The sequence below is a fragment of the Pyrus communis genome, chromosome 7 (genome assembly GCF_041283825.1).
Source record: "Pyrus communis isolate YQ-2024b chromosome 7, ASM4128382v1, whole genome shotgun sequence".
Classification (NCBI taxonomy): domain Eukaryota; kingdom Viridiplantae; phylum Streptophyta; class Magnoliopsida; order Rosales; family Rosaceae; genus Pyrus; species Pyrus communis.
In genome coordinates this window covers 25,871,667-25,887,005 of record NC_142571.1, presented here as the reverse complement: position 1 = coordinate 25,887,005, position 15,339 = coordinate 25,871,667, and the positions used below count along the sequence as shown (strand labels likewise).

Here is a 15,339-nt window from a genome sequence, read left to right as displayed (position 1 = left end):
TGTCGTTGTGTTGTTGGTTTATTAAAATTAGTGAATGTTAATTTATCTACGAGGATTCAAATTGCATCTAATGACACGTGACAAGACTATTTTGTCTTACTTTGTCACATTGATTGTGGTAACTGGTAACAATAAAATACTTTGACATACATGATATATATATATATATATATATATTCATGTCTTCAATCTATTTGTGGGAATAAAGATCCTCTCCGAATCTTCTTCGTGAGGATCATGGATATCTTTTAATCATATCCGTTCATCGTATATCATGCACCTATAAATCATTGTAAATTTTTTTATTTAAAATTACATATAAGCAGTACCTGACGAAAACTGACCGCATTGTATTCTAAAATTTAGGTGCAGTTGCAACTTCCAACATAATTTTAAAAAATATTACAATGTCAAACAAAAACTTGTGTTTTAGTTGCAATTTCATATATCAGTTAAAAAATCGGTTAAGTGATAATAAAATATATTTAAATAATAAAAATATATTTTTTGTGCAATAAAAAAACAAGAAGATGATCTATTCATCTTCTTCTCCTCCTCCCGGCTCCCTCCCACATTACCAATTGATGATTCCATAATAAGGATGGTATTATCCATACACTCATTTTTATCTTTTACGTACTTCAATCAATCCTAAACCGTCGGATTGAATGAATTAAAGAAGATTAATAAATAAAAATTAATAAAAATGTGGAAGATGAAAAGGATGTGGAACAGCACTATCCTAAAATAAAACCTTAATATTTGGAAAAGGCATTATAGGTATTGGATGCTACATAACTTCAATTGATCGTAGCAAATTATAGTGTCCTCCACCACCAATAGTCTTTGACTCCATTAGTTAAAATGTACGATTTCTGACTAGTTCTTCCATCTACTACTTAATCATCATTAACACATTATTTAACACGCAAAAAAAATTATATTTGTCATTAGAGCCAAGAAAAGCAGCGGCTTAGCTTAATTATCATGTTTTACATCTCATTTTTAATGACCCAACCCTCTTCTTACTGAACTTTATATCGCACTAAACAAAAATATCATTATTTATACAGAAAATACGTGTTCATTCTTTAATTAGTTGTTATAATTATAGAACATTACTTTTATCCCCACACACACACACACACACACACACACACACACACACACACACACATATATATATATATATATATATATATCTCATTTCTTGTGAATCACGTACTTATACTATATAAGTTTTATACAAAATCGTTCCACTTTTTTATCTTCATTTAAATATTATTTTTATAATAAAATCTTTCGAATTGGAAATTGTTTATGCATCTAAATATAAAGAATATGTTGACAAAGTGAGTACAAATAACACATTCACGATGAACCGTCTATTTATTTGATATTTAGATGACCAAGCGAACAAATTATGTTTTGTAAGGATGATCTTCATATGAAGATTAAGATATTAAATAGTATCAACTATAAAATTTGTACGATAAAAATGTGTTAATTGGAAGAGTGAGATAAATTCAACCCAAATACTTCTATTAAAAGCAAAGGGTGTGCTCTATTAGAGCTTCAGTTTTCTATGCCTCAATCATGTATAAAAGTCAAGTGTCAAATATTAAGGTTCTTCTCGATCGATTGCGATTACATTTAACTAATAACAATTCATCACATGTTCCTCATTAATTAAGTTTACGAGGTACAAAAATCCCAAATTTATCTTCAATCTCATTTTAATGTGTTAATTTGCAGAACAAATATTGTGGTCCACATACCGGCAGCTTTGTTGGTTTGAAATTTGGATCACTTTGATGTTTAATTAACAGCAGAGTTGCTTGTATATTTTATAAATTGTGATGTCTGACGTGAGATAATCCTTGGCGCTTCTGAGAAGCTGCTGGAGATGTGTGGGACCCCTTTCATTATCTAATCATCAAAATCCAATAAGTTGTTGTTTTCTTTCTTTAAATTAATTATATTATACTAACCTGCAACACGTGTGATAAATCTTTCGATGGCCACTAGTCTCTGCCGCGTTGGTCAACATCTCCTAATTTTCAACAACAATTCATAAACGAAGGTGGATTAATTAATCTTTCAATAAAACGATTGATCTTAATCTCCAATAATGAATCGTTTTGAATTTGTTTGGCGTTAAAAATTGAATGGGATAACTCATAAGTTTAATATATGTCAATAATAGGTAGAGGTGACAAATTTTTCATTATATTCAGTGTAAAAGATAAATCATAAGATATATTGATATCTTATTATTTTATGAACACCGAAATGGCTAAGTTTTTCTTATGAATAACTTCTTCTTCTTTTTTTAACTTGTACAATACTTCTTTATTTCTTTATTCTATTCTTTAAAAAGAGAATAAACTAGTGATTACGCCACGACAGTCCACCATTTCAGAGACTGAAAATACTTATTAAGGCCTTTCAACCTTCCCTAACCACCATTGTGTGATTCACCGACATCAGAATACTTACATTGAATCTAGTGATCTATGCAGTACAATCCAATTTTAACCACCAAAGGAGCCCTTTGATTAGAGCTTATATGCAAGTACCAAGTTGGTTTTATATGATGGCTTGGCTTGTTTGTTTTTGTCTACAATCAACGGTCAATTTTCGCTCACAATTACCCAATCTGGAATATTAAAGTGCTTCATTTTACTGCAAGCCACGTTCTAAAAATATCCATTAATTAGGGTTAGCTATCAGTAGTTGGAATTTGTAGACAAAAGAAGGACTATTGATCATATTTATCAGTCGATATCAATCTGTATCAATCCCTTAAGCCTATGAGAATGCAGCAGCATCAGCAGCTTGGAAAGATGAAATTACCACCTTAACTATTAATCATATTTATCAGCAGATATCAATTTGTTATTGACATGTTACTAACATATCGTCGAATTTATAGCTCATCTGGACGAAGACATCTTCCAAAAAGAAAAGTGTCCTAACGTTTCAACTATTTTACTTGTATGTATATGCAAGAACAAAGACATGTAACTTTGAATCAGTCATATAATTCAATGTTCCAACCAATAATTCAACCGTTATATATCTCATAGGAAGGATTTAAAATATGGAGTTTTAACGAAAAGTCCAAGGTACTTTAACGAAAAACCACATTTTTACACTAAAAAGTCAATCATCGTATTATTCACTTTACCCTTTATTTTGTTCTTATCATTAAAACTCAAAGTTTTCAAACCCTTTTCATTAATTTTCCTTTTAAAATATCGATTTCTCTAGATATATTGACTCAACTTTACGAAATACTGACACATCAATATCAACCCAAAAAAAATAAATAAATAAATAAAATCTAAAAGTTGTCAATGAATCACTGAAAAATCAGTAATATCCTTCACCCCGTCCCGTACTATCAATACCGGTAGCAATCCGTAGGTTATTGGTGACTTATTAAACCATTTACCTCCAAACAATAAAGATAAAAGATCAATATCCTTTTTATTTACTGGGAATAAAAAATAAAAAATAAAGGTTTTTTTTTTTACTCAAAATGGTCTCCAATTAACTCTTCAGTTTCATCTTTGACAATGAAAATTAATAGAAACGATTTCTGAGTTTGTATACCAAAAATAATTTTGGTTATTTCATGAAAAATCTTTCAATATTCTCGTTAAATTGTCATATGAATCACCATGTGACGACCTTTTTAAAGGTATTTTTGTCAAATAACTCTTCTACTTAATGAGGATATTGATAGATTTGGACCAAAATGATGGTGAACAAACTCATTCCATTGTCAAAAACTAAAAGGGGCATATTCAATTTGAAGTTTGAGAGATTTTAATTCTTTTAATGAATTTAGAAGTATTCCATTAGAATTTTAAGTGACTTTCAAAAATTCAAAATGTATTCAATCAGGATTTTAAAATAGTTGATTAAAATCTTTAAAAATCTAGATATCACCTCTCCTTATGAGATTTTGAGCTAATTGTATCAAAATTTCATACGGAATCTCTACAAATCAATTTTGTTTAAACAAATAATATTATCTACACTAAAAGCGTGGTGGAGTGATTTAAACCTTACATTGGGCTAACCATATTAATGTGGTTCAAATTTGCCTTTGGTGAGAACCGAACATAAGACCTCTCACTTACAAGTGAAGAAGAATATCACTAAACAATAGTACTAAGTGACGACAAATAAATTAAACTCTATCAAGATCTATGGATTTGTAAATCCATTAAAATTCCTGAAAATCCCAATTGAATACACCTCAAATTTGAAGTTATACAATTTCAGAAATCATTTTAACTAAAAACTCACAATGGCAAAGAGGTTGATGCATACAATTGCAAACGAGGGCGGGAGGTGACATTTATTTATATTAAGGATAATGCTAGGAAACAAAAATTTAAAACCAGATTTACAAACTACACGATGTGTCACTAATAAAAAAAAATAAACACGTTAATCAATACTTAAATTACATATCATTTAGTTTACAAAACTTAGTTGACCTATATCGTTACCCTTATATTAAATAATCAAAGGTAAACCTAGCTATTAGTGGGCAAAGGCAATAGAGAGGAAGTTTCAAACTTTCAATGGGGCCTACATACAACTAAAAGTCCAATGAGCACGTGGCTAAAAACCAGCACGTTTTTTATTTGAGGTTGCTAATAATTTGTTATAATAAAGAATATTAAGATTGTGTGGTGGTCGGCAATGTCAATTGAATTTTCTTTAATTTCTTCTTCTTTTTTTTTTACTTAGTCAAGGGTATCCCAAAGGCTTTCTAGACCAAGGACTAATCCCTCCTGCGCATGTGAAATGCTCCAACTGTGTATTGCAACACAGTACCTGGTCCATTTGACAGTTTCAAAGGGAAACTGAAATATCTCTGCAAATTTTTTCAGTACCTAAAAAAGTTGCAAACAATTTTGTGATGACAACGTTTCCACAAAGCACGTGAACTAGACTTGGCGTCAACCGAAACAATCTAGAAACTGCTTTTGAAAGAGAGTGAGCTGACAAGATGGAAATTGGAAAATGATTTCAATTCAGAGCTAACGTTGGGGATATTTTGTTGCACAGTCGATTTTCTAATTCGAAATTGATGCACACTTGAACGTCGTATAAGACCCGTTAACGCTACACGGCTTCGTATAAAAATATAGGATTCCAGAACCGAGCTTCTCAGTTTGGATTGATAATGATTGATTCTACTGTCATTTTATAAGATTTCGATTCTGTTTGTGCTAAACTGTATGTAAGTTAAAAATATTTAATAATTCTTGCCTAGTTTTAGTTTTAAAAAACGTGCCAAGAGAACTTTTGTTCCCAAATGGATGCACAAGTAGGGGTGGGCAAAATACCCATGAGTTTGGGTAACTTCGGTTACCCGTCCATTTAAAATTTACGGTTACGATTATGGGTAACTGTTTAGACGAACAAACGGTTATGGGTATAACCGTTTATCCGTGAAATTTAAATAAACGGTTATGGATATTACCCGCGGTTATAACGGGTATCTATCGGTTATGAGTATTATCCACAGTTATAACGGGTATTCATTTACCCATTTAATTTAATATATGTAAAATTTAAAAAACTAATCTTTATTTTTGTTTTTTACTTTTGTAACAAAAGTCATATTTGTTTATATATTGTAATTTTCAATATATAACGGTTATAATGGGTACTATATCTGCCATAGACTGTATTCCATTGCCGCGGTATGTGCTTACTTGTGACTTCAATTCATCTTTGTTTATATATTTTGTATTGAGATCATAGAGCCTTCCCGACATGTATCCGTAGAAAGGAAAGCTATGAGGTGAAGCCTCAGTACAAGAATTGTCATATAACACAAAAACTTAAAACAAAATCTGGTCTGGACTAATGACAAGGTTCGAAAGAGAGTTTAGGACAGATACATACCATCATCTGAAATAGCATTTGTGATTCCAGAACTAGTTAGTTTTTGTACAGGCTGCTTTAAATTGATACACGTTATAACGATATACTAGTAAGCACATACCGCAGTTATAACGAAAATTATGACAAATTTTTCTTTGGTAATTTTCAAGTTGTTAAAAAAAAACATGTAGACGGGTGAAAAAAGGTAAATGGGTAAACAAAAATAAAAGGATAAACTGGTTCAAAAACGGTTAAACGGGTAAATGGTTATGGTTAAATGGGTACAAGGTTATAGGTATGGTATAACCGTTTATGCAATTACCCAACAGGTAATCGATTATACGGGTATGAACATAAACAGTTATAGATAAATAACCGCGGTTACCCATCCGTCATAACCATTGCCCATTCCTATGCACAAGCATCATAGCACAATTCAGAGTCAAAAACCAAAAATTCATAAACATGTTTTAATAACGAAAATTTAAAATCATTTCATAAAATAACACGAATGAAACAAGTTCTATTTTGTACATTAGAGAAATACAGAGGAACATATATCCGAAGGGAGCAAAACACTAGTAAAAAAAAATACAATGGCGTCATGACCGGAACCATGGCGGCATGACCAGAGAGTAGGAGCAGAAAATGAATAACAACGGCCAGAGAGTATCTTCCAACCATACGCAAGTGCTCCTGAGGTTTTCGTTACTCATCACTACTTGCTCTTCTTTGTGCTGCAAGGAGGACATTTATACTGCGGAATCGATTCTGCCTTGGCTGGTGTTATCTTGACACACTTCCCATGGTACCACCTCTCACAGATGTCGCAGCCGATCCAAAACTCATTAGCACTGTAATTTCCTCCACAGCTTCCACATAGGGTTTCACTATGCTCATCTTCATCCTCCATATAGCTTGCATCATGTACCTTATTGTTGGTCCTTATTTGTCCGTCAATCGATCTCTGCAAACACACAAAGTGGGTCATAAGCCCAAATTTTGCACAGAGGGAAAGCATATCCATAAATCTTTCGGCAGCCAATAGTTTCCAAGAAAGAGAGAGTGTCTCACCTTTGAGTTCCTGGATTTACTTCCAATATCCCCACTGGGCTTGTCTTTTACAGGCTTCCTTCCAGTTACGACTTCAAAGATTGTAGGCAGATCATTTGTCAAGCTAAACAGACGCTTCCTGTTCCAGGATCGATGGCCCAGCAAACCACAATTTAGTTTCGTGATAATTTCAACATGTTGGTAAGGTAAAGAAAATAATTTGCATTAATATAAATGGTGGAACCAAACAGAACTACACTATTCCAAGTGCCTGATTGATCAATATCCACTGAATCAGGGAGCTAGAAGCCGAGGCAGGAAATAATATAGGAGGGAAGTGAGAATGAAAGTTCTGAACTGGCTGTATGCGGATGCAGAATCAACAGCTTCACTTACGTACACTTACGTTTTATTGTCCAAGAATACGAGTATTCACAACTCATTTGCAACAACAAAGACTTTACTTTCTACCATTCTGGTGATATACATTGCAATTGGTTGTGCTCTTTTTCGGTCTCAGACAATTGTTTACGTAAATATCAGAAACCTGTGCACTTAGAACTAACTTCCGAGGAATGTATAGCCATCTCAACAATTCAAACAATAGAGATAGAGGTCTTTTTTAGTCAAAGAAACAATCGTGAGTTCATCCCAGATAAATCAACAACGTGAATTCTTAAGACATTAAAGAAAATCTTGCACCAGGTCCATAAATAATGTCCCAGAAAATGCAGAATCTTGTAATTTGTATAGAAATTCAAAAGTATTTAGGACGCCATGCATATATATATTGCAGTTTCCTGTACCATATTTGATCTAAATTCTAACGACTGAAAAGCACAACCTCATTTAAGGACCACAAAACAGAATGTGCTATGTAATACACGCATATGCATAAGAACTGAAAAGCTGTACGATATGTTTCAAGCAAAATAGGCAACCAACATATCTTTTGTAGAGTAACGAATGCTACTAGTTCCATAATAATTGGAAGAGGCACATTAAAAGGGGAAAAACAACAATAACACAACAACAGAGACATACGCCAAGAGCTGGTTCTTGCTAGGGTTTTCAAATAATCAACATTGACAAATGTTACAATATCACACCCCCTAAGTTTGTCACCATCCATTACAAGTTTCAGCCATCAGTTGTCATAACCAGATCTTGGGCCAATACTAATCTTTCGTGCAACCAGACAATAAGAGTTGATGAAATAGAAAGGAAAGAATTTTGGAAAGCGCACAAAAACATAGAAACCTTATGGTAATATCCAGAATCAAATAGTACTTTACTTCCGCAGGTCGCAGAGCAAACAATCAAACATGAATATATTCAACATTTGAATATAAGAAAAATATCAACTCTCAACTCTAGGACAAGAATAAACAAACCTCTCATTCCGATTAAGTCGAGCACCAAAGTAGAAGGCCACAGAGAGCAACCAAGAGTCGCTATGTACTGCAATCAATGACAGCCAATCTTTACGGTTCATCCCATCTCTTGCGAAATTGATGCCCAGTGCAGGCTCAGGAAGCTCCGGGGGAACTTCCTCTGCCGGCAAAGTCACCTCCCACGACTCATCCGGGTGTCCATACAAGCACAAATTCTCCTTCTCTGAAAGACATATAAGTATAGACCGTTCGTAACAAAAAAAAACCGAAATCAAACAGAAGTAATGTTCTACTCCAATTAAACTAAACCACCACTATAATACGATTAGTAGAATCAAAAGGCGAAAATCGAGCAACAATGCACTTTGTTAGGTTACCTACAAAAAGCAGAAATCGAAACAAAACGAAGGCACTAAATCATGCTTGTTGCAACATTCCTCCCTAGTCAAAACCTATAACGACTATTATCCTCACTCGGAAAGTAAATTTGACACAAGTTAATCACCAATATGATAATTAACAGATAAATAAACATACTTATGCTCAAGCGGCCAAGCCTGTATTTTCACTCAACTTTCTCGGCAACCAAACAGAAAACTAACAACAAGAAAGAAAATCGAAACAAGAAAATACCTGGATCGCAAAGCGAATAGAACTCGTCCACATCTGGAAGTGCAAAAAGGAACCAAAAGCGTCAATGAACATCACGATACAAGCAATGCAGTATATGTATGAAACCGAAACGTAGAGAGAGAAAGAGAGAGGGAGAAAGAACCGTTGGTGAGGGCTCGAATGACGGCGGAGCGCCGGGCGCTGTAGTCCTTGAAGATCTCTTCGACGGTGCGAGGGCTCGACGATGGCATTTTTCCCAATTTGTTTGTAATTTGATATATATTTTTGTAAAAACAGTAGGGACGGATTAGATAAGGAGGAGACCCGGGATTTCAATTGGGCTTGGGCTTCAGATATTGGTAGTGGGTTTCTCATAATGGGCCAGCCCAATAATATAACCCGAATTTTGTAACGCATTTATTGACCACCGTGTTGACCAACTCTGACCTCGTTAATAGAAGTGAATCCCGCATATGTATTAGAGATCGACAATGTAGTCAAGAAAGTTGGTTCAAATGGTAGCGCTCTTGTTTTTATTAGTAAAGATTAGTGCTCGAAATTGAGGTGTCTTCTAACATCGAGAAGAGAAGTATTATTAGACTAAAAGTTATTTGGTTGAATTTGAATACTAATTTTCATATGTTAACACGTTGGGTAGAAACCGTCCCAAGTTAGAATCTTGAAGTATAATTCTAGTTTTTTGTCTCGATTTTCAGTCACCGAATGATCTTTTGTGTTGGGACAATGGATTCGTTGAGATCTAGGTCATTTTTCCCCTTTTAACTAATGCCAAAATGGCCGGGAATCCAAAGTGAAAGCACATCTCTCCCCAAATGTCAAAAAACTTCCCAAGTTCGAATCTTGAGGGGAAATTTATAAAACTAACTCGTATTTTAGCTTTTCTTTTTATTTTTCCAAAATTTAGAAATATAACCACTCAAGACCCTAAAGCTCGAGGCTTTCGAGACCCTCGAGCAATGCTTCTTGTTTGACCAAAAAAAAAAAAAAAAAAACCCCATGTCGGCAGTGTTCATCCTTTCTCCGGTTTTGGCAATTGGCACATGGAAGACACAAAATTACAAACACACTTGCTACACATTATATATGATGCTCGAATAAAAGCCCACCAAAACCATATGGGATTACGAGACTTGCACAGACTGGCCTAAAATAACTGCAGCAAAAGGCTAAACAAGGCTTACAACAAAGCTACATATGCTACCTTCCTTGTACATCTACTTACAAATTTCCAATACTACACCTTTCTTGGCAGTCATTTTAGTACAATGCTAGGGAGAACATAAGTTTGCGGTGCTTGACGTTCCAACCAAATCGCCTCGCAAGTTTTAAGTTTTACGGTAGTGATTCTGTTCGAGTTATGCCGCTTCTTAACTTCTGCAAATGCCCTGCTGAGTACTTGCTCCACCCAATCTTCCACCACCCAAGACCTGTTTGACAAATATAGAGCTGCAAGTAGTTGTTCCAGGACTTCTGGATCGATTTCTAGCAGGCACTCTGAGTCGACAAACTTGTGGAAGCTATTCTTGATTTCCTTTGATATCTTCTCAGCAAGTGTGTCAAAATCAACGGGCTTGAATACCACTGTTTCGTCCACCTGATCAAGGAAGCCATGCAACCAGGACTTGGAGTTTTCAGATAGCCAGTCGTTTTCATAGCTCCCATCGTCTGTGTTTTCCACTGCATTTTCTTCAGATGGAAGGTTGAGATCCAGATACCTAGTTGACGTCTTGTTAGCCCGTTTGGGCATCTCTGAGACTTCATGCTGCTCTAGAGGTTCATTGACACCAACCAGTTTCCTTTTATTTAGAAAATGTTGATTCGTGGATGCCTTCCAGTTTTTGCTTTTGCTGTTGTCTTCAGAGGCACATTCAATAGTAATCTGCACAGGCTGCTCTTTCGCTTGTAAGATTCTTTCCTCGGAATAGTGGGAGGGTCTCTTCGTGGAAGTAAGAATATTGCATCCCTTTGAGAATGTCGAAGTTGTAACAAATATCGCATTATTGGTGCTTACTTGTCTTCCATGGGAATCGGAAAATTTACCAGTCAATAAAGCCTGGGACAAACAATTTTGAGTCACCACATCAGCCTTGTCTACATTTTCTAAGAAGACAATGGACAAGGGTTTCTTGCACAATTCTCCGGCAACATAATCAATAACCGTCTTACCTCTAAACCTGACGTCATAACCATTCACCAGTGGACAATCAAGATTTGTGTCTGAAGGGATCATTCTATCCTGAGAATTTAGATCCGCACAGATCAATTGTTCCTGGTTTCCGTATAATACCTCAGCAAGGGCAATGGCAATTTTCTTTTTACCATACCTATCAGGTCCTGTAAAATTGAACCATACATCCCTTTTGTTACTTGCTCCACGGAACTTTTCACTTCTAGATCGGCAGTTAGCTATCCTTTGGCTAATTACACTTACAGCATCAGTTTGCCAGCCAACCCTTTCAAAGAGAGCTCTAAAAAGCATCTTGACATCACTTGGATCAAACTGCCCATGGTTGTCAGGATTCGAGCAAGATGACGATCGAGTATAATAGAGATTCCCATTGACTAAATCAATATTAGAGGAAAAGCAACCCGAGATGTCTTGTTGAAGTGCTTGATTCAGATCTGGAGGTTTATTCGGTGTATTACTAGCAGGAGAAGAGCATATTCCTAACCCTAAATCTGTGGTGACGGAAGTGGTTGATGTGGCAGATGTTCCATCAACCACACTAGAGTTGGACAAGCAGGGTGACCTGAGGCCAGGCGACTCAAGATCTTCATCTTTTGAAGTTTTTTCCCAGACTTCGGAAGAGAAACTGTCATTCTTAGCCTTTGGAGGAAGGCTTGATTGTGTTTGCACATCTGCGGCCATGCATGAGTCTGCATTCTTGCACTCAATTTTACGTGAAGATATATTGATGGTGTTGTCGTGATTGCACCTTTTGTCTTCAGGAGACTGAAATCCTACTATAGTTGGAAAGAAATTTGCTTCGGGCAGGGGACGAGAGTCGTGAAGATGTTGGCATTTATCATCCCATTTCTTTTGCAATCCTGAAACTTTGGCACTCAATAACACACCATCGTCTTTGGTCTGCACTGAAGAGATACAAACTAGTTTTCAAAAGAATAACGTAAATACCCTGTAGTTTGAAGTAATGATTTCACTGATAACTAGAAAAACAAACCCCCAAGATACCAGACTACATATTAGACCAGACACTGTCATACAGCATAAAGAGGAAGTATTATCGAACATACGGCTGCCTACTTTTAGCCAAAATGGGAATAATTCTCTATCAGTTAATGGACACTGGGGAAAAGGCTTAAAAGTCAAAAAGAATAAAACTTTACAGAATGCGTAATGCAAGTAGGAGTTCAGTTCGCATCATATATTCCCATTCCAGAGGTTTGGCACATTGCACAATTTAGACAATTAAAATCAGAATCGAATATGTATTGATTGTGATACACACCTTCATATCCAATCCCTTGTTTGTGCCAAGAGGAGCCATCTGCAACCAAGAAGGCAAACTAGCTGGGGGCTGACCTGCCACTGAAGCTGTAATACCTCCCATCGGAACAGAATATGCTTCTTGCTCACTTTTTTCATTGCCCTGATGATTGCGGGGAAACCATTGATACGAGCAACTTATTGGGAGCTTTAGCTCAGAAGGTGCTGAAAACAATCCACCAAATGGAACAAACGACTCCATCAAGCTGTAAGTAAATCATGACCAGCAAACTGTGAGATTCAACAGGCATCATAAAGTCAGGATTTAATCTGAAAATACAAGCTCTATACACTTTTGGCATGCAGGATGCACTTTTAAACTTCTTCCCCAGTCTATTAATGATTTAGACTGGGGAAGAAGTTCAATGCGATGAAGAAGGCCATAGGATTGTCGTCAAGAGAAAAGGACTTGGCCCCTAGAGACTTTAAACTTTTCCGAAGACCGTAAACTTCAGGGAAATATACATAGATAAAAACGTTTTAGAAACCTTCAATAAAAATTAGAACTTTTTCGCTGCAAGGGAACTTAATTAGCAATAAAATACATCTTAGTGTCCCTCTCGTGCACCTTTATTGTCTGTTTAGTGTCCGATCAGTGAAAAGGTTATGCTTTTCAGGGAAGATTGTCAAAAATTCTTGTATAAAGAGACATAAAGTCGCAACGTATAACTCGATCTTTACAAATCTTCAATTAGCGAAAGAAAAAAAAAAATTATGACAGAAAGATGTACAACTCTCACATCAGATTAGCAAAGAAATAAATTATGGGACTAAATTGTATGGGAAACTACATCCAGAGCATCTAAACCAAAGGTAACACAAATTTTATAATTCATTCAGAAGCAAACAAAACATAAAAGGCTTCCACATCCACATATGTTACCAAACTTAAAACTGATTAAATTCGTATGCTTGACCGCTTGCACTCAAGTTCGAATCTTTTCGTGAAAAAGTTGAATAAAATGAATGTAAAAATATAGATTAGGAGGCAATAACTCACCTGGACCTGGGATATGATTCAGCCATGGAAGCACCTCTGAGAGAAGTGATGGGCAGAAGCTGCAAGTCCCAGTCTTTTTCCACAGAGGGAAACCTCTCCACGAACTTTAAGTAACTTCCATAGCTAGCCGTTGCACCAATCAACCAAATTTTCCCGCGCTGAAGCTCCAGCAGCCTTGTCAACTCGGTCACCACGTGACTCACTGAGTCAGCCACCGCGTTCTCAGCCACAAACGCCTTCAAGTCCCCAATGTTCAGAACAATCCCAGGCCCCAAACTCTGCTCTGCGACCCGACCCACCTCCCCGAACCTCAAATTCACCGACCCTTCATCGCTATCCGCGGTGATAAACTTTGAGACATCGTTTTCCACTGAAATTACAGACAACCCAGACAGGTCCGCCGGCAAAACGCCGCCGTCTCTTTTCTCCAGAGCCTCCACGAAGCTCTTGAGTGCGTCGTGAGCGAATATGCCCACAAGCAGAGGATTCCGCACTCTGTTTCTCCCGAGAACCTCTCCTATTCTCCTCGAATTCTCGTCCCCGTCAGTTAAAACGGTTCGGGTCGGGCGACCGGGGTCCGGGTACTCGGCTAAGTTGCAGAGAAACAGAGGATGGTGGCCTCTGGAGCGCGGGTATCTGAGAATCTGAGGAAAAGGGCGTAAAATTGCAAGCTTTATTTCCGAGCTCCGAAACCCCGCTTCAGCGAAGACCCGACTGACGACAGGGTCGTCGAGAATCGACAGAATCAGGTGCTGGAGCTCCACTTTAATGGCGGAGATCGAGGACTGCTGCGAGAGCTGGTGGTATAGGTGGTAATTTTCGGGCTGCCTCCGCTGGTTGGCTTGGGACCGTTTGATGGCGGCCATGAGCGAGTTCGAAACGGGCGGGTCGTCGGCGAGTTGGGTCGAGGAGACCCTGTCGAGCGAGACGCTGAGGCAGAGCTCCAGAGCCTTGAATTGCAGTCGGGGCGCGTAGGCGGAGTTTCGGGCGCGCGCGCAGGCGTCGCGTAGCGCGGAGGACGGGATGGAGAGTAGAGCGGATATGGCGTGCAGTGACGTCGTTTGGCCGTGGCCTCTTCGCCGCGCGACCGCCACGGCCTCGTCCAAAGCGTTTGCTGCCTCCGGCGTTAGGCATTGCCTGGCTACAGTAAACGGCGTAGGCATCGCCGCAGAGCATACAAATTTCCCAAATTAAAAAACAAAACTTTGCTACAAATTCTATATTCTCCTAAATGCTCGATTTTATTTACGAACAAAATAATAGATTAAAGAAAATAGATAGCTCTATTTTTTTAATGATTTTTTCATAAATTTGCAGTGAAATTTGGGCATAATATTTGTAAGCTTGTTGAGTAGAGTGCCTTGTGTGGCAAAGTGTTCCTAATTATTTATTGGTGTTCTTGAGGGTGGAGGTGTGGGCCCACATTAGGATGGTGGGACCCACAAGAGAAAGGCAAAATATACCAGGTGAGTTGTGACTGGTCAGCATAGATTCTATTCACCACTCATAGGTGTCTGCTGGTGATGTGCCCTTTTTATAATAAAAACGAGAGACCGCGAATTACGTAATGAGACAAATAATTAGTGGTCTCTCATTACGTAATTGGGGGCCTCTCATTTTTCTTATAGTTGAGTTGAATGTCGAGAGTCTTCAATTATCTTCTTCGTCTCTTGCCTGTAACATAATTCTCTAATTCAAGTTTGTACGTCTTGGTCTTCTCTCGTTACTTCATTTTTTCAACCTAACTTTGCAATTGTTCAATAGAAGATTATTGCATTGTGTATGTTTTCGATGAAACCTAATAGACGTTTACTCGTATTCTATTCAGAATAAAC

At 37.0% G+C, this 15,339-nt stretch overlaps 2 protein-coding genes across 2 annotated transcripts; both read right to left on the bottom strand.

Moving 5' to 3' along the window:
- Positions 1–6,384: 6,384 nt before the first annotated feature.
- AL1 (alfin-like 1) lies at positions 6,385–9,289 on the bottom strand. The gene is made up of 5 exons (XM_068472968.2): positions 9,139–9,289; positions 8,997–9,029; positions 8,364–8,586; positions 6,991–7,108; positions 6,385–6,883 (listed from the first exon to the last, which is right to left on the bottom strand). Exons 1-5 carry the CDS (start codon positions 9,224–9,226, stop codon positions 6,635–6,637), a joined length of 711 nt encoding a protein of 236 aa, XP_068329069.2. The 5' UTR covers positions 9,227–9,289; the 3' UTR covers positions 6,385–6,634.
- A 762-nt stretch (positions 9,290–10,051) lies between these two features.
- Positions 10,052–15,010, bottom strand: LOC137733784 (protein SMAX1-LIKE 8). Its single transcript, XM_068472966.2, has 3 exons — positions 13,505–15,010; positions 12,467–12,710; positions 10,052–12,084 (listed from the first exon to the last, which is right to left on the bottom strand). The coding sequence occupies exons 1-3, from the start codon at positions 14,665–14,667 to the stop codon at positions 10,249–10,251; spliced, it is 3,243 nt and encodes a 1,080-aa protein (XP_068329067.2). The 5' UTR covers positions 14,668–15,010; the 3' UTR covers positions 10,052–10,248.
- Between the last annotated feature and the right edge of the window lie 329 nt (positions 15,011–15,339).

Coding starts and splice junctions, on each gene's coding strand:
- LOC137733784 (XM_068472966.2), bottom strand. CDS start 14,667: ATGCCTACGCCGTTTACTGTAGCCAGGCAATGCCTAACGCCGGAGGCA. Junction 12,711..13,504: donor GAATCATATCCCAGGTCCAG/GTGAGTTATTGC, acceptor ATTTACTTACAG/CTTGATGGAGTCGTTTGTTC. Junction 12,085..12,466: donor ACAAGGGATTGGATATGAAG/GTGTGTATCACA, acceptor TCTTCAGTGCAG/ACCAAAGACGATGGTGTGTT.
- AL1 (XM_068472968.2), bottom strand. CDS start 9,226: ATGCCATCGTCGAGCCCTCGCACCGTCGAAGAGATCTTCAAGGACTAC. Junction 9,030..9,138: donor CATTCGAGCCCTCACCAACG/GTTCTTTCTCCC, acceptor TTGCACTTCCAG/ATGTGGACGAGTTCTATTCG. Junction 7,109..8,363: donor CGACTTAATCGGAATGAGAG/GTTTGTTTATTC, acceptor ATCCTGGAACAG/GAAGCGTCTGTTTAGCTTGA.